Source organism: Poecilia latipinna, unplaced genomic scaffold, assembly GCF_001443285.1.
Source record: "Poecilia latipinna isolate Pla-1442-1.1 unplaced genomic scaffold, P_latipinna-1.0 Scaffold863, whole genome shotgun sequence".
NCBI classification, from domain to species: domain Eukaryota; kingdom Metazoa; phylum Chordata; class Actinopteri; order Cyprinodontiformes; family Poeciliidae; genus Poecilia; species Poecilia latipinna.
Genome location: NW_015113479.1, coordinates 34,783 through 54,192, shown reverse-complemented (window position 1 = coordinate 54,192; position 19,410 = coordinate 34,783). Strand labels below are relative to the sequence as shown.

Below are 19,410 nucleotides of genomic sequence, written 5' to 3'. Positions count from 1 at the left end.
ATGCAGGTGATCGGTTTGTGTGATCGGCAACAAGAGACCGTGATCTGCGATCACCGATCATACACTTTTTCACGGGAATGGCTCTTTTTCACGATTATGATCGGTGGACGATCGATCGGCACACCTCTATTAAAAACATCTTAGAATGAAACAAGTGTGAAAACTCTCCTCTGCTCAGATTACAGATATTACGAAAAAGTGTGACTGATGATGTTATTGACAGTTAAATAAAAACAAGTAAAAGCATAAAAATTCTGAATTTCCTTAAAAAAATATTGTTGAAATCAGAATCTCCTCATTTTGTCATATTACTGTATGTTTTACCTTGTGAGCTTTTTAACTGATTTGTTCATGTAAATCTGATTAAGTATTTTGTATTTGTCCTTCATTTCTGTTCTTTTCTTTCAAAAGATTTAATCTCTTTCACAAACACCAAAAGATTTCTGAACTTCCACAGCTGAGAGTTAGCTTAGGAATAATGTAAATGCTGATAAATAAAGCATTTGAAGGAGGCCGACTCCCAATGATCTGGTTAAGACACGAAACAGATGGCTTCATTTCAGACACGACAAACACTGAAATATTTCTCTCTTATTTTTAATAAATCAAACAGCAGTTGGGTTCTTTTTTCATTTATATTAAGCTAAATCTTAAAGAAAGTACAAATGGAACTGGAAATGTCACCTCCTGTGAAGCCAGATGTGATTTTTCTCATCATTGCATCAATAAAGTGAGACACAGGGCCTCCAGGTAAAGAAGCAATGGACAGTGAAGAAGAGAAAGTAGTTTGAACTGCTACCAAATGTATGGGAAATGTGAAGCAGACCAGAACATGGCAGACAAAAAAAAAGAAAAGACCAAACCTGTTAGGTCAGGGTGAGGACAGGGAGGAGCAGGTGCAGCAACAAGTACGGTGAAGTGGAATGAAAGCTAAATGTGGAGAAAAACAGCGTTGAATGGGGAACGGCTGATCATGAGCTTTCATGTTTTATAGAGCGCTCTAAATCTGACGCTTTGGTTCTGTTAAGATTCATACTTTCTTTGATGCGTTCATATTCTGCACAATATTTCCCAGGTCAAACGCAGCACACATCTACTACTGCTATCAGTCTTGTCTGACCGTATTTAAAATGCATCTGGACATTTTTGCACCTGAATCATATTTTGTCAAATATAAAATGGCTTCCAGGAAGAAGTGTACTTTTTCAAAATGACTTGCAAAATGTTCACAACGCTTGAACTTTTCACATTTTGACAGTTTGCAACTACAAACCTCAGTAGGTTTTAGTGGAGTTTATGTGGTAGACAAACATGAAGTTGTATTTGATTAAAGGAAAACAATACATGGATTACAGAATTTTTATGAAGAAAAAAATCTGCCAACTGTGATTGGCAGTTGGCAGATTTACTTTGCCATAAAAATTTTGCTTTTACTTCAAGATACTTATCTTTAATTGTGTGTTTAAGTCAGTATTATGCTATAAAAGTAAAATATTTAGCCTAAGAAAAATAGTTTTCACAACATTAACATGAAAATCCCCAACAAAATAAAGTATGTTCCATCATATTCACAATTTCCAAATTAAATGTCAGTCCAAGTTTCCAACTACATGCTCACTCTGTTAAGCTTCGTTAAAACTGCTTCAAAAATAAATGGTTTGGCATTTTATTTTTCCAATAGTATAAATCTAAATCTAACAACTTGTTCTTTATAAAATGACTGAAACTGTCAGATCAGATGGACAGTGTCTGCGTGATTCTGCCTCCACCATTTTTCATACACGTTTCATGCTTTTGCATTTTGCATATGGGCCAAAAAGTTGATATTCTTGGTCTCCTCTGACCAGAGGACATCCACCGCCTGCCTTCTACAACGCTTGTGGGAAATTGCACATATACTTTCTTACTGCAGCAATCAGCAAACCTGGTGGAACTGTACCTGCTGAGCTCATCATAGGAGCCGTTTGTCAGTAAAACGCTGGTAAAAACATCAGAGGATTGATAGAGGAGCCATGTTGTGATGACTTCCTGAAGGAAGTCATCACTCCTGCTCTTTCAGAAAGAGCAGGAGCTTCTTAAAGAAACAGAGGCCCAATTTCAAGGCGTTAAATTACAAAGTCACATTTTTTTAAAGTTATTTTTGCATTTTTATAACAACTACAAGTAACATTGTTACTTGATTTTGCTTTAAAATGACTCTATGCCTAGATAGTACAGGAAACTGTAGTAAATGAGATATGAATTCAAATCCACATTTTTTTCTTTTTCCTTATAATGAAGCGAGTGTGTTTGTTTTTATCATGTACCAATATATCCACTGTCTTCTATGATTGGGTCAGAACCTTAACAGACTCAGAAGGGAAACCCAGACGTCTTATCTACCAGGTTCAGAAAAATGCTTCATAAAATCTGAGTTTGTAGCGTCAAAATGTGGAACCACATGCTTCTCAAACTGTGGCTGTTTGTTCCTTACGTTATAGATTAGCTTCCAGAACAGAATATTGACTCACTGGCTGTCAGAGCCCGCATGCCTCCAGCAGCCATTGCAGTGATAATCACTGTTTTTACTGTCCCAGATCTGTGCGTAGAATGTGTAACAGCAAATTAAACGTCTCCTTAATCATAATGCGTTCCTGCATTCAGCCCGTCTCAAGCTTTCTGATGCCTCCACCTGAAGCGACTGCTGTACGTTCAACTCACAGCACCTCGTTCATCACATACGGGATTATTCCTTCTTTCATCCATGCAAGTGCAATGCAGACAGTGGTATACGTTGCTGCAAGTAAAGCTACTTAGCACTGCGGCATGAAACCTCAGATTTCTTTTCTGGAGTGTGTGTGCGTGTGTGTGTCAGGGGGAGGACCGTGAGGAGAAAAGATGTTTCTGTATGTTGCTCTCAGTTTTGTCGGAGTCATATCAAAACATCACTGCTGTATTTGTACATAATTACTGTGTTCTTGCTTTTGTGTGTATTTGTGCATGTGCTGTGGCTCAGTGTGTGTGCGTGTGCAGGGGTGTGCGTGTGTGTGTGTGAGAAGCTGGCTGCCCAGGAGGATAACCTTAAGAGGGCCAGTGCCTTCAGAACGGTTCTCGTCATCTTCGGTGGGCACGGACGCTATCGCTGTAATTGCAAAGCAGTGTTGTTGTCTCCCCTAAATGCACACTGCAGGGATGCATGTATAGTTAATGAACTCTTTGTATGCGCGCCTGCTCTATGCAGAATTATCTGTAAGCAGAAGTTTCCTAATTATATTCTTTTTACTGTCTTATTTTTTTGGGTCATTCCTTTTTTTTCCCTCTCCTTCTTTATCTACATTCTTCCACATCTGATTGCTCCTTTTCTCCCCTCTCTCCTTCTCTGTCTACCCAGGTGTTGTCTCTCGGTGCAGATGTGTTGCCGGAGTACAAGCTTCAAGCTCCTCGCATCCACAAGTGGACCGTGTTGCACTACAGTCCCTTCAAGGCGGTGTGGGATTGGCTCATCCTGCTGCTGGTCATCTACACTGCCATCCTGACCCCCTACTCAGCCGCCTTCCTCCTCAACGACCACGTAGGGCCTCACCCCGAGCTCAGTTCACACTATTTATTCACATTTTTTATCATGTTACAACCACAAACTTGAACGTGTTTTATTGAGGTTTTATAAAAAATAAACAAGTGCAACCAACTGGCGTCACATAATCAGCAGAGTCCTGCTCTGTCGGCCTCTGTTGTGTCCTTGGGCAAGACTCTTCATCTGCCTTGAGGGTTGAAAAGCGCTAAATATAAGTCTGAGGTGACATGAAGACCAAGAAAGACAGCAGATGTCCAAGTCTTGGATCGTGCAGAGCGTCCCATTACTGCACGACTTCTGTATGCTTTGTCATCATACATATGCAAATTCACCTAAAGCCCTTAATGTTAATCCATCTGAAAGATGCCTTCTATTTTTAGTGCTTTAGCTCCTAATTCTCCTCCTCTGTTTCCACATGTTTCCTCTGTCCCTCTCTCCTCTCAGGAAGAGGTAGCCAAGCAGAACTGCGGTTACTCCTGCTCTCCTCTCAATGTGGTGGACCTCATAGTCGACATCATGTTCATCATTGACATCCTCATCAACTTCAGGTCTGAATCTCTGCTGATATGATGAATGTTTAACAGGAACCCAGTGTCGCTAAAAAACAGAGATTTGTTGTTTTAGAGTTTGTGTCAGGTACACTAAGTATTACTGACACCAAGTACTGGGCTTGATTTTTCTTTTAGGACAACATATGTGAACTCTAATGATGAAGTGGTGAGCCACCCGGTTCGTATCGCCGTTCACTACTTCAAAGGCTGGTTCCTCATCGACATGGTTGCTGCTATTCCCTTTGACCTGCTTATCTACCGCAACGGAGAGGAGGTAAACACACGTAGGGATTAGAGATGCCGAGTCTTGTACACAATGAATCGGAACAATTTTAGGCTCACAGCTGCATAAAACCACAATCGAAGGCACAAGCAGGTTAACAGTGTCAAGATACGCCAAGAGGTTTAGAAAGTTCCAATTTCAAAACCTCAGTCATGGTGTTCCTACGACTTAAACTTCTGTTAATGAGCTGCTGCTGTGCACTGTTGGTCAGCTGGTAAATGAAAGGCTGTTTGGAAACATTTCCAATTGTGAAAAACCCAGTTATGGAAACTAAAGCCTTGTACACACGTCTTTATAAAAACAAATATATCCTCCACATCGTTTAAAAACAATATCGTACACAATATCCAGACTCACAGGGTCTGACCCGTAGGGGGCAGGCAGGTCTAAGCTAAAACCTATTTCAGCCAATCAGATTGCTTCAAAAGAACAATGACTTCCTGTTAAGAATCAGACATGGCGCCAGGAGTTTGTTTGTGTGCACAGATAGATACTTTGAACTACTTTTAATAATTAGCTTTAACTTTTAAATAATTAGAATAAAAACAAAACAAACAAAAAAATTATATTCCTGGTTTGGGCGAAACAAACCAACCAGAGTACTTTCCTGGTTCATTGTTGCAGTTTGCTTCAGCACGGTTATTTCAGGCAGATCCCACAAAAATATCAGTCCAACAATAACTGAACAGCAAGTTGTGAATGTTGCTGTTACACGAGTCAACTGCTGAGAAGAGGGTGAGAAGGAGCAGAGGAGGGAGACGGGGACACTCATGTCAGGGACGGAGAGGCTAAGCATCAGTCTGTGGCAGCAGTGAGACCCACTACATGATTCACCTATAAAAAATCTGCTGGATATTTATCACAGGCCATCTTGGGATGTTGGGCACAGCTGTCACACTCAATGACCACAGATTTTCTCTCATGGTGAAGGATTTTGGTTAAAATCAGCCAATAATCGCACTGAGTGAACTTCTTTAAATCAGCCTCATCTGGGTTTAACAAGAGCGAGCCATCTTGTCTTTTTACTTTTCCATTTAAGTTGTGACTCTTCTAAATCATAAAAACAAAGTTCTGCTTAGGCTCTGTTAACACTCATTCAGAAACAACCTGGTAACATCAACACACACCTGAAGGTAACCTAAGGAAACTTTGCATCGCAATGAAAGCAGATTCTGCTCATGCAGTGATACAGTAATACAGTCCAGATCTGAATCCAGACGCTCCTCTTCATACCTCCTTCTCCTTCAGGTGACACTTTGCTCTACGTTTTGTTTTTGTGTGTATGCATGTGTGTGTGTTTTAGTCCTTTACACTGGTTGAACCTTTTCAGAACTCACCCATTTAAACTGTGTTGGGGTGAAAATTCTGCATTATTAAGGTTGGGCCTACTTTAAATGAAAACTGTGGTTCTTACCCAGAGGACATCCATGCACTCAACTTGCTGTTAAACATCCACTATTACCAAAGCAATAGGCTACAACATGGAGTTCTCAGCTTTTATGTGCAGTGTAATAATTTTGCCCCATTTAATATTTCATTTTGTCTCATAGGCTTTATTTTAAGATTTGTTGTTTATACAAATAAACATTTGGCACTGAAAACTAAAAAGTTAGTTGTGCTAAGTGCTAACCTTAAAACACTAATTACAAACATTAGCTCAGCTAACGCTAAAGCACTGCAATAACACACTATAGCTAATGCTAAGTCGCTAATTTCAAATCTGATTATATCTACCCTTGAAAGGCTACAACGTTTGAGCACCAGTTTAATTTTGACAAAATAATTCACCAGTGTTTTTAATAGTTTTAGATGTATTGATGTTTGCATCTTGTTCACTGCTGTCCATGTTTTAGATTGTTCCTGTATGCTGTTTGAAATTAAGTTAGTGGGGAAAAACAAGAGACAGAGCAAAAATATAAAATATGATGTCAAACAAAATGTTTACAAAACAGCCAAGTAAATTAGCAATTTAGAATTTATTTAAGAAATTTAATTTAGGGGAAGCTAAGTGTGATAAATGTTTTGAAAGTTAGCAAAAAGAAAAATTAGCTCCACTATTAGCAGATTAGCATAAGTGTTACCACCCCTTCTGATAAGATATAATTAAAGAGTACCACTTTACAGTAAGGCTCCTCTTACAGATGTCTAATAAATAGTTCATACATATGCTATTAATTCATCTCTAAACACTTTATAAATCATAAATAAGTGTATATTATTTAATTAATTAAGGACAAGAAGGAAAAAAATACTCTGGTTTCTTGCTAAATAATGAACCAAGTCTATTTCACTTATATATTTTATCTAGAGTTATGCTAAACATTTTAGCATAACAACTTGTTAGCACAATAGACAATTGTAAACATAATTTTAAGCAGATAATCTCTCTCACTTTTAATTAATGCATAATAAACAGCTATTAATTATTTATAAAGTGTTTATAAATGAATGAATAACATATCTATAAACTATTTATTAGGGATCATTAAGGGGGGCCTTATTTTAAAGTGGTACCAATTAAAGAGACAGTAGTTTCTGTTGAGTGAATCTCTGAGCCACTGAAGAGACAAAGAGATCTTTGGGAGACATAAAAAAAGTGAATTTATTGAATCAGGTGGGGAATGTTACCAATCATGCAGTTTATGTGGAAAAGAATTGAAACAATTAAGTTACACAGAAGTTACATTTGGGAAATGGAAAACAAATGGTGCCTGGGGAACACTTAGCTTAACATCCATTTCACTAATGCTGTCCAGCAGAGCTTTTCCTGACCACAAAGCACGTATTTACTTTGAAGGCACAGACACACACGCTCACACACACACAGAGAGAGAGCAGAAGTGGGCGCTCTGCCAGCGCAGTAATCAGCTTGTTATTTATCTGTTGTATGGACACCATGAGGGCTTGCTGAGTACAAGCAGAGAGGCGAGGGAGTTGACACCCCGCAGTAACGAATGGCAATCAAGATTTAGCACCTCCTCTGCACTGAATCACTGTGGTACAAGGCCACAGCCACACCGACGCTGTGCGTGTGTGTGCGCGTGTGCGTGTGAGTATGTGTGCGTGTGTTAGTGACAGGATGACAGTAGCAGATATATCGTCTCTGTTCTGTTACTTCACTCCTGTGTGATTGTTCTTGTGTTCGACCTCAGACCACCACCCTGATTGGCCTGCTGAAAACTGCTCGTCTGCTGCGATTGGTCCGCGTAGCTAGGAAGTTGGACCGCTACTCAGAGTACGGAGCGGCTGTCCTCTTCCTCCTCATGTGCACCTTCGCCCTCATCGCTCACTGGCTGGCCTGCATCTGGTACTCAGAGAGATTTTCTGATAGTCCAGAGAAAAAGCAGGAATAATGTTGGAATACTTTATTTATGTTTGAGTTAAACCTTTAAAAGGTCAGGATTATATAAAATCGACTCTTTTTTTTTTTTTTTTTAGCTTTACACCATGTTCTAATGTTATTCCCTCGTCTAAAACATACCTGGAGGTTGTCTTGTCTCACCAAGCTTTGGATTGTTCACCTACTAATAGGGAACGTGAGCTGGGTTTAGACTGTTGTGAGACAAGTTAGTTTTACTCTATTGATAATGTGTTGTTGCAATGGTAATCCTGCTCAGGATTTCATGCATATTTGAGAAATTCTTTAATCTCCATGGCAACCATTCAACCATGCAAAACGTCTGAATGGACGTAGCTCCTTCTCTGAGCCGCAATATCCAAGCTTCCAAATTCCTACCTCCCAGAGAAATCCTCCCTGGCGATTACCCCACTCAGTCCCTTCAGACTAGCCAGCAGCAGTTAGCAAACAACTGGTGGAACATCAGTTGAACTCATTATACAAGCTACTTTTCAGAGCACTGCTGGTAAAAATATTGTTAAAGGGTTAATAGAGGAACGATGCTGAGATGACTTCCTGTAGGCAGAGTTTCAGAAAGAGCAGGAGTTTCTTAAAAGATAAAGGCCCAAAAACAACTGAAGTTCACATAGTTACTTGATTGTGCTATGAAATGGCTCTATGTGCCTGGAAAACACATAATAGCGCCCCTTTAATATTGATTTATTTAGTTACAAAATACATCTTTGTCATACATGGCTTTATTTTCTTTTCTTTTTTATTAAGAATTAAATTTGATTAATAAAGTGATCAATGAAAAATAGAACATTCATATTGTGTTTTTTTTTTTTTGTTTGTTTTTTTTTCCAGGTATGCAATTGGTAGTGTGGAGCGGAACGGTTCTATAGGGTGGCTCCACACCCTGGGGGACCAGTTGGGAAAACACTTCAATGAATCTGTCCCAGGTACTAACAGTCACCAGAATAACATACCTGCCTGGTAGGAACCAGTGTTGTAATAAGTCAGTTATTCTAGGAAACACAGTTTGGCTGAAGCTGAAACGTGGGTTGTTTGGAACCAAATTTCAGACTTTGAAAAATTAACTGTTGTCTAAAATAGAGTTACAAAGTTTTTAATTAAATATATACAGATATTGGTGAAAATAAAGCAGCAAACTTGTTGGTGTTCATTTTGCTGCCGTGTCGGCATGCCAATTTTGCATCATTCATGCATTGCAGTCTGAGACCACAAAAAAATCATGTTGTGGGCCGAAAATGGTCCGAGGGCCACATTGTGGACACCTCTGTGTTAAGCTTCTCAAAAATGTTCATTTCCACGGTCTAATTTGGTCGTTTGAAAGAATAATTAATCAATAAAATACAAATTCATATCACCAAATTACCAAAGTTGGAGAACTGATTAACAATGGTTAGTAGCCAATGTTTATCAATCAAATCAATCAAATTTTATTTGTATAGCACATTTCAGCAGCAAGGCATTTCAAAGTGCTTTACATAATTAAAATGCAAACAGCATGTGACATAGAATAAACAGTGAGAAAGAGAAAGAGATTTTGAAAAAGATTAAAACAGATAACAGTTTAACGGGAAAAATAATTTCACAAATGGTAATTTGATGTTCTGTTACTGGTGATAAAATAAAACATCAAATAAAGCAGTAAAACTTCACAGATTAGCATTAAATTGAACCAGGGTAACTGTACAGCTGCCTGAGAGGCTGAGCTGATGACCTCAAAGCAACAATAACAGATCCTTGTTTCTCTCGTACCCCGCTTCCAACTCACCGCTCTTTTCAGCGCTGCATGGCGGATTTCAGTCTGTTGCATAAAAGGGCATGCTATCTTATGTGTAATCTGTTCTTGTTACCCTGTTTTCCCCCAACCCTTTCCCCTCCTCCATCAGGTTCAGGACCCTCTATCAAAGACAAGTATGTCACAGCTCTTTACTTCACATTCAGCAGTCTGACCAGTGTGGGTTTTGGAAATGTGTCACCCAACACCAACTCTGAGAAGATCTTCTCCATCTGTGTTATGCTCATCGGATGTAAGTATGGATGGATGGATGGATGGATGGATGGATGGATGGATGGATGGATGGATGGATGGATGGATGGATGGATGGATGGATGGATGGTTGGATGAAGAACAGCTGATTTAACTGGTATGAAACGTCTTTCCTTACAGAAAGTTTAGACACATAAGATCCAGTATTTTTTTGGTGCCGCTTTACAATAAGGCTCCCCTTACAGATGGTAAATAGTTCATAGATATGTTATCCATTCATCTATAAACACTTTATAAATAATTAATAACTGCTTATTATTCATGAGTAAAGGGTGAGAAGGTGACTGTGCTAAAAACATTTGCAATTGCTTATTGTTCATCTAAGGTAGTCTGAAATGTTCAATATAACAGGATAAAACATACAGGTTGGACTTGGTTCACTATTTGGCAAAAAAAACGCCAGATTTTTTTTTCCAATTTCTCACCTTTAACAGTTATTAATGATTTATATAGTGTTGGTTAGACATGGATTAATGGGAGGACTTTTAAACCATAACACATTGTAACCAAAGTCCAAATTGAAAAACTGCAATAGTGTTAATGATTGCTTTGAACCAATTTACTGTTTAAACGTCCTGCAGTTGCCATGCATTACATAATTAAAGCCGATCCCTCGTGCTGTCAGTGTGTACATACTTTCTTATTTACATTTCTAAAAACGTTAAATATATTTTGTGTAAAAAAGAAAAAGAAAGAAAAAATCCGTAGCATTTTTTTAAATGTATTTATATTGGGAAAAGAAGTCCTGTCACCGTGCAGTTAATGTAAGAAAAAAAAAAAGCCTTTCTACATTAAAACAGACAAAATGATGACACAGTTCACATTTTCTTTAGTGTCTTTCACCTCTGAATCCTTTAGTATTCATTGCCAAATCATCAGACTTGGTGTGTGTTCCCTAGAAAAATTAGCTGAACTCATGTTATTTTTAAAAGGCTCCCAACATTTCCAAATCCAGCATGTTCCCTGACAGAAAGAGGTCGAAACCTCAAAGGATAAAACATGCTGCATTTTATAGCTTTCCTGTTATCTGCTGAAAGCCTTTGACTCTATTTTTGTAATTTTCTGATGAGTATGTTGCCTGTAAGGTGTTACATGGAGGCTAACAATTATTTTTAAAATGATGTGGAGTCCTTAGAGATGATAAAAGTTTGTTATCTAAACAGATTACCAAAAAAAGTAGCTAACTGTTAGCTTCATTGTTAGCGTGAGCCAGTAGCTGTTAGCGTGGTGTGTTCACTGGACAGAAAAGGATCAAATTTTTGAGTTTCCAACTTTCAGGTGAAAATTCAACTGCAGTCACCAATTTCTTTCTTGGTGCATCTCTACTTTTTTTTTAGAAGTCGATCAGATATTAATTGTGATGATTCACTTTGTCATCGGGGTCAAACTTATGAACGAATGAAATAAGTTTAATTTGTGAACATAAATTGTTATCTTGGAACAAAAAAACAATCACAAATGGATTTACTCATAATGTAATGAATCCATTTAAATAAGTCTGAAATCAAAGAGCTGTGTGTTTCTTGGTACTCTGATGCTGGATGTTTTGTCATGTTTTAAACTTATTCAGAGGGAAATCTTGTAATTAGTTTGGTCTTTCACCTCATTTATTCATCATTGCAAAATAAATTGATTACCTTTTTCATCTTCTCCCCTTATCATTCATTAAAGATATTATTAAAACTTGTAAATGAAGTGAAGACGCTGTAATATCCTGTCCTGATGCTATCACTCCAGATCTCCCAGTGTTAATTAGCTTGCCTGTCATTTCACTGATCATAAAGCAAAGTACCAATGATCAACTTGTTGTTTCACCTCCATTACTATTCCAGTCCTGAACACTGATATCCAGTGGAACAACATTTTATCCCAAAGAAATAACGTGCACACTCTAAAAATAAAAATAACTTGTGTAAATTTGAATTATTCTTAAACCCAGCTGAAACCTTGTTGTAGTGATTTGTGTGTAAGTTTTATTTTGTGGCTGCCTTCCTTATTTAGACAACCTGACCATAAGTAAAACCCAATCCTTTGCAGCTTTAATACTTGAGTGCAATTTGAATTTGCAGGTAAAAACCTTTTCAGATGGAGTGTGTTTTTGGTTCCCCTGCCAAACGTGTGTTTAGACTGTTACATGGAGGCTTTGCGGTGTGTTACGTAGACAGTGATAGGAGCTGACAGAGGCTTGGAGGTCAGCAGGATCCAACATGACAGCAAGACACTGAGGTTCATCAAGGAGAACTCAAATAACAGCCTGTCCTCTGCAGACAAAGTCTTTCACATCAAACTTCTCGATGTTTTTCTCCCATTCGGGACGGCCCTGACTTTGCTCACGGTCGTTTTTCCTCCTTTTAACAACCTACACTACATTCCTACAGTGTCTGCTCATGTCTGTGTTCTCCAGCCCTGATGTACGCCAGCATCTTCGGGAACGTGTCAGCCATCATCCAGCGGCTCTACTCAGGGACGGCCCGCTACCACACCCAGATGCTGAGAGTCAGGGAGTTCATCCGCTTCCACCAGATCCCCAACCCTCTCCGGCAGAGGCTGGAGGAGTACTTTCAGCACGCCTGGTCCTACACCAACGGCATCGACATGAACGCCGTGAGTTCCCAGGCTCCTTGTATCTCTATCGTCAGGGCGTGGCTCACACCATCTTGACTTTTTTTCTGATTCAGGGTTTTTCTGGGAATCCACTGATCTGAGATCCACTTGTATGCATGAACGTCATTTCAGTAGATTCTCACTATATGTGAGGTGACCAAGGTGGGCACATGCTAATAACATGCTAATAGCAGAGCTAATTTTTGGTTTAGCCGTTTTGCTAACTTTAAGCTCTTGCTAATTTTTCATCTAACGTTTTCGCTAACTGAACATTTGCACATTTTTTTGTTTCGTACTTTTGCTAACTCAGAGCTCTCGCACATTTTTTATTTACCACTTTTGCTAACTTTAAGAAAGTTTAGCGCACTTAGCTTCTGCTAAGTGAATTTTTCTGGATAAATTCTGAAGCGCTAATTCACTTGGCTGTTGTGTGAACTTTCAGTTCCGTTGAAGTTTTGGTTATCAACTGTTCAAAATTCTGCAAGTAGTTAGACGTTTACGTCCACGCACCTTTTTTTTTTTCTTCTTTTAGTTGGTTGACGACTGTTCACACAGAAGTTCTGTTTCCTCTCCTCATGTTCTCTGTTTTGTTTTTCTCGGTAACTTTATTTCAAACAAGGACCATGCAGGAACAAAATGAAACACAAATATCTAGGGGCATTTTAAAGCATGTCGGGTATTATGTCAAAATGAAATTGGTGCCTGAGGGTTGTAGTTTTCAAGGACAGCTATAATTTGAATTGAAGTCAGTGCTTTAGCATTAGCTTCCACTAAAATACCTTGTTAGTGTAGTTCTCTAGTTCTTTAGTGTTAGCAGAACTAATGTTTAGGATTAGTGCTTTAGGGTTAGCATGGCTAACTCTTTAGTTTGTGGTTCCCATTACTGTACATTGGCTATTTATCTTTACCCCAGATGAAGATATGATGAAAAATATTATGGAGTGTCTTAAAATAATCAGATATTTGTCTTCATATTCATCTTTAGCATAATTTCTGATCAATTTTAACAAGAAAATTCTAAATAAATGAAATGTTTAAGTTACATTTGTTATTAAGAAATTTAGGGGCAACAATAGTTGTAATCCTGAGATTTTGTTAAAATCTGTTATTTCTTAACATGAAATTTTGCAAAGTTGAATAAATGTGCTCAGTTTATTTCACCTTAGGAAATTATTATTTGTCTAATATTTCACATTGAGATTAAATATCATAAAAGAGGATTTCATTTAAAGAGTGGTCAACATTGCAAGCATAGCAATCAAATGAAAAGAAAATCAGTCGTCCAGAATAACGAAATGCATGTAGAACCACTTGTGCTTTGCTAAAGCTGCAACTCAGACACCCACCGGCACAGTGACTCACACCTGTTAATGGACTCAAACACACCATGGAGTGTTTTTACATAAATTTTGTGTGCAGTTGACCTCTTGCTGGATGCGGTGCCGCAGTGTCCTGGATGGTGCAACTTAAACCTGCACAGGTTCTCAGGCAGAGTGTGGAATATCAAAGGACGGAATGCCGAGGTTTTCTGAACACTTTGTGTAATTTCCAAGCTTTTCCCACATATAATCGGATGTTATCCTGTTCGGTACAGCCATGTACTGTTCTGTACATAAGGCCTGCAAAAGAAGATCTTTTTTTTTTGGATCACCCGACTCACATGATCGACAACCTGATGTTACTACTGGCAAAAAGGATGAAAAAGTCAACAGGAAGTGGTAGTAGGATGATGGTTTGTTTTTGATTTCACAGCATCACAGCTCATAAAAAGCTTTGTGTCATTTCAACGTGTTGAATCCATCGCTCTTCTGTAAAATCACCAATTACAATTTCCCCAAAATGTCACCCACGTAGCAGCTCCCAGGTAGGCAGCGCTTGTCGCTCCAACTCCTGAATACGACGCCGACGGCTCCTCTGGTAGATGATCAATATCTCATATAACTGTTTGCATCTGTTGCTGCCATGATTTTTAATGACTTATCACCAGAACATGCTTATTCATGTGTGATTTTAATTTCATTTTTTTTATTTAATGGAAACAGTACAATTGTGAAATAGTGTTTTTTCAACATTAGCAGAAAACAGAGAAAGATTTGGGCACTTTTGTAATGAAAACGCAGTCAGAGACGTGGCTAGGCTTTTGGTCAACATGATGTTTACGCCTCGTCTCCGGCTCTGACCTCTCGCAGTCGTGGAGACAGGAGGGAAAAATAATGCCACTGTGATGGGGAAGGCAGAGAGGAAGTGAGCTCTTTCTTAAATCTACCTTAGGGGAGCTGGAGCTTGTCAGATTGCACCGGCCCTCTGCAGACACAGAGGAAGGATTCTTCTTTGTGCGGCGCCGTGACCCGCAGTTTGCCTGGAGAAGCGCTGAGGCGGTGCGCTGTGCCTCTCTCATTCAGCCCTTCAGTGGAAGACAATTAGAGAATCATCACATTGACTTGTTCCTTTGTACGCAGCCATGGCCCCTCAATAAAGCCCTGCTACACTCAGAGTTCCATTAGTTTATTTATGACTTCAGCAGTCTTTACTCCACTGTAACTCAGGAGGCTTCGCTGATGGATGAACTGCGAATGGGACCCATGTTTCACCAGGCATTCTGTTATTCCTCTGCTGTGAATTACCCTCACGGTTATGGAATTGATTTAATCCCATATGAGCTGGACTTGATACACGAGGTGTGTTGTGTAAGCACTTATTTTTCCCTATATAGCCGTTGATAATCATCAATTTTCCTTTTCTTTTAACTTCAGCACCACTTTGTGTTGGTCTGTCACATGAGATATCTGCAAATTACACTGAGGTTTGTAGTTGTGAAGCGACAAAATGTGAAAAATGGTTCAGGGGTTTGAAGACTTTTGCAAGCCACCTTGAAAAATAATGAGCAGCAGCAGGTTCATCTTATAATCCAGTTTGTTTCTGAATGTTTTTTGATAATTGTGAAAATTGAACACTACATCTTCCTTCAGTTACAAAAAGTTTATAATTTTTTTTCGGAAAGGTTTTGGTAAACCATTTGTGTACCATTTGCTCTTCACTAGCCGTGCAGGGCACCCTTGTGCTAATGCGCAAATAGGAGAGCTCATTTTTCATTTAGCACTTTTCTAACTTTGAAAACCTTTAGTACACTTGGCTCCCCCTCAGTTATTTTTTCTGAAAATTCTAAAACGCTAGCTTCCTTGGCTGTTTTTTAAACTTTCAGTTGAATAAAGTTTGTCATTTGCGTTGAAGTTTTGGTTACTGACTGTGAAAAATTCTTGAAGTTAGCCGTCCTGTTTCCTCTCCTTCCAATACACAAGAGACATACAGGGACAAAATAAAACAAACAGTAGAGAATAAGATATGAACTTAATACAATATCTGAGAATATTATAGAACATATGAATTGGAATGTCAAAATGAATTTAATGTTTGAGGGTTGTAGTCTTTCAAGGGCAGATGAAATTTGAATTGAAGTTAGCAGTTTAACATTTGCTTCTGCTAAATACCGATTTGGTGTAGCTCTGAAACGTTAGCAGAGCTAACGTTTATAATTAATGCTTAACGGTTAGTGCAACTACCTTTTTAGCTAGCGGTCTGGTTCCCACCACTGCCCTGCAGAATCACCAAATAAACTATGTAAAGTCAGATTTTCGAGGCGAGTTCTTAATGGTGTTCTCCTGACTCCAGGTTAATGGAGCATCCAGCTGCTGATTTCTAAGGCTGCTCTTATTATTTTATTTCATGCAGATAAATTGATGTGTCCTTTGCCGCATCTCTGCTATTAATCAAACCTTCCCAGTGTGTAATTAATGAGTACTTACAAACGGACAGCACTTGGGATATTTATCTGCAGATACCTTATCAGTATCTCTCAGGTTCCCAGTCTCTATCTGTTCGTAGCAACGTTGGCTCAGGAACTCTGAGCGATGAAGTGGGAGCCTGGAGAAGCTGGAAACAAGAACGTACGTTGAAACACATAGGAACGGGGAAAATGGAGAGGGAGATACTCAGAATGGGGGTTATAGCAGCAAAGCTTTCCGGCTCTGTGAAGTCAGTGTGAGAGTCGGAATGGAAGCCCGGCGCCTGCTGCTTTAAAAGCCTGGCAGTGAGCTCATTAAAGTTGCACCAATTCTTTATATTAATCACTCTCCAGGCCCGCTGACTCACCCTCTGCAATACCGGTTGACTTCATTTTGCAACAAAGCTACAAAAATCAGCTCATAGACCGTTTTTTTAAAGCGTATTTTCTGCTTAGTTATTAAAATCTGACCTGTATCCAATTACATCAATAAATGTCATATCCTTCTTTGTTCTAGTTGTGATATTTAGTCTATTCTCACTTTTAGTTTTGTTTACTAAATGCCATAAAAATAAGAGATTATTTTTATTACCTTCTTTTTGCCTTTCAGCCATTTTGGAAAGCTCAGATTAATAATGTCATAACTTTCTAAGCTTCAGATTTGAACCACATCGCTGGTCAAATGGAGACTCACCAGTTGATGCATATTTAAGCAGCGCCTCAAACACGATACAGCTGCGTTTCCATTTACCACAATGTCATTACTCAGCTATTGTTGTAAACACACAATTCAACAATTGCAATGTTTTCATTAAATAAGAAACTCAATCAAAATCACCTGTGCATAAGTTTGTTCACATAAGTTATTATAAAACATGTGGCACCATCATCCTCCTGCCTCTTCCTGTTGTCGTCTTTGTGGTTTGCGCCAGTGGCAACATCTGGTTGTTGATCATGTGACTCATATGATGTAAATAAATAAATAAATAAAATTTCCATTGCGGTTTTGCCAAATAAACCAATTTTGATTTGGCAACAAAAAAAAAAAGAAAAAAGAAAAAAAAACACCTCATCTTAGCAGCAAAGCATTTCAGCGGAAATTTTTTTTTTTTTTCAAAATTGCCGTGTTTCCATTAAGAGAATTTCTTTATGAAATGTCAAATTGCTCAACTATGTGATCAACAGAAACGAAGCTAGTTAGAAAAAAAAGGTTAAATATTTTTTTATAACCGATTTATACTTTATATAGACCTAACACTTGAGTCATTCCTGTTAGCTTCTGGCACAACTGAGTAAATATTTTCTGTCAGTTCCATCATTAACTCCCCCCGGCCTCCTCTCCAGGTCCTCAAAGGGTTCCCAGAGTGTCTTCAGGCAGACATCTGCCTCCACCTGAACCGAACGCTGCTGCAGAACTGCAAGGCCTTTAAAGGCTCCACTAAGGGCTGCCTCCGGGCGCTGGCCATGAAGTTTAAGACCACCCACGCCCCACCCGGCGACACTCTGGTCCACGCCGGGGACGTCCTCACTGCCCTCTACTTCATATCCAGGGGATCCATAGAGATACTGAGAGGAGACGTGGTGGTAGCCATCTTGGGTAAGACACCAATTCATTTCTTAATAATTTTAGTCTGTCTTAAGTTACACTTGTACTATGTTGATTTGTTTATTATATAGGTGGGGTCAGTATTGCATGGTGTTAACAACTGTTATACTGTTATAAATTTAAAACATTATAGTTAAAAGTGAAAATGTACAAATGCATAAAGGTAACACTTTATTACTGATTATATAGCATCACATATTCCTGTTATATATATATATATATATATATATATATGTTTTTTTGTCTGTTTTGTCATTTTGGTTACATGCACACATGTAGATCACCAATACTTTTGCAAAGTTTATTTATGATTCTGAACAATAAGTGTTACAATGAAAAGCAGAGTCAGATAAAATATGACAGAATCAGCAGACTGTTTTAAAACACATTAATATTTGTCAGAATATGTACAGCACATCTGGAAAGTATTCTCCACATTTTGTCATGTTCCAGCCTTATTCCAAGTTGCATTAAATAAAACTCTTTATTCAAATGCAGGAGGATAGAAAAGCTGAAGAGAATAAGAGTAACTGTGGTTTTGTTGCTTTGGTGGGGCTTTAGTTAGTTTTACACAATAAAGTTCCAGTTAGTTGTGGTTTTATTTATTTCAGGTATAAAAAAAAATTCTCAATTTAAGTTTTTGTTATTGCGTTAGCTTTAGTTAAGTTCCCTCCATTTCTTTAGATGAGATCATCAGCTGGTTGAAAAAAAAAATGTAAAACGTAAAAATAAAAAAAAATACGTTTAAGGTTCATTTTTATGATTCATTCTACAAAGAAATTGTATCCTTGTTGTAACTGAAGAATAAATCCTCTTTCTACATAAACTGTGATGTAAATATGGGACATAATCTGCCTTTTTCTGTACTCAAACATATTTATCTCCTTCCAGGTGTTTACTCTACACACACACACACACATAGATAGATAGCACACACACATCCTGTTGTATAAATCTTAGGCCTGCAGTGCCATCTACTGGCAAACACTTGACTAACCTTCCTAAAAACTCAGCGCAGTATTTTAGGAAGGAGATATCATCTGAGTTTATCCTGAGTGGAGATGCAGTAACTCATTACAAAGAACATTTTCTCCATCAAAAAAGTGTTTTTTTTTTTTTTTTTTTTCTCTCTGCAGGGAAGAACGACATCTTCGGCGAGCCCATCAACCTGTACCCCCGCCCGGGGAAATCCAACGCTGATGTGAGAGCGCTGACGTACTGCGACCTCCATAAGATCCTGAGGGAAGACGTTCTGGAGGTGCTGGACATGTATCCGGAGTTCGCCGAGCATTTTTGGAACAACCTGGAAATTACCTTCAATCTCAGAGACGTGAGTTTAGCTGGAGTGTTTGTTAAACGTGAGCGCCGCCTGTGTGGTTCTGTGTTGGGCTCAGAGCTGATGTTTGGTGTTTGGTGCCGGTTCCAGACCAACATGATCCCGGGTTCTCCCAGCAGCGACGACTCCGCCGGCGGGGGGTTCAACAAACTGCGGAGACGGAAGCTGTCGTTTCGAAGACGCACGGAAAAAGGTGCTTTGCTCTCAACCTCCCTGCTTTTCTCTGCTGGGGATCAAACGTCCAAACACAGAAAATCTGAGACTTTATATAAACTTTTA

At 38.8% G+C, this 19,410-nt stretch overlaps 1 protein-coding gene across 1 annotated transcript in view; it reads left to right on the top strand.

Moving 5' to 3' along the window:
* Positions 1–19,410, top strand: part of kcnh2b (potassium voltage-gated channel, subfamily H (eag-related), member 2b) — a 254,225-nt gene that overhangs the window by 228,963 nt on the left and 5,852 nt on the right. The window contains exons 8-17 of the mRNA XM_015048160.1: positions 3,371–3,550; positions 3,998–4,101; positions 4,240–4,378; positions 7,540–7,694; positions 8,592–8,686; positions 9,644–9,784; positions 12,209–12,408; positions 17,534–17,786; positions 18,932–19,125; positions 19,222–19,324. Coding sequence (XP_014903646.1) covers positions 3,371–3,550; positions 3,998–4,101; positions 4,240–4,378; positions 7,540–7,694; positions 8,592–8,686; positions 9,644–9,784; positions 12,209–12,408; positions 17,534–17,786; positions 18,932–19,125; positions 19,222–19,324 — 1,564 coding nt within the window. The remainder of the gene's footprint in view (positions 1–3,370; positions 3,551–3,997; positions 4,102–4,239; positions 4,379–7,539; positions 7,695–8,591; positions 8,687–9,643; positions 9,785–12,208; positions 12,409–17,533; positions 17,787–18,931; positions 19,126–19,221; positions 19,325–19,410) is intronic.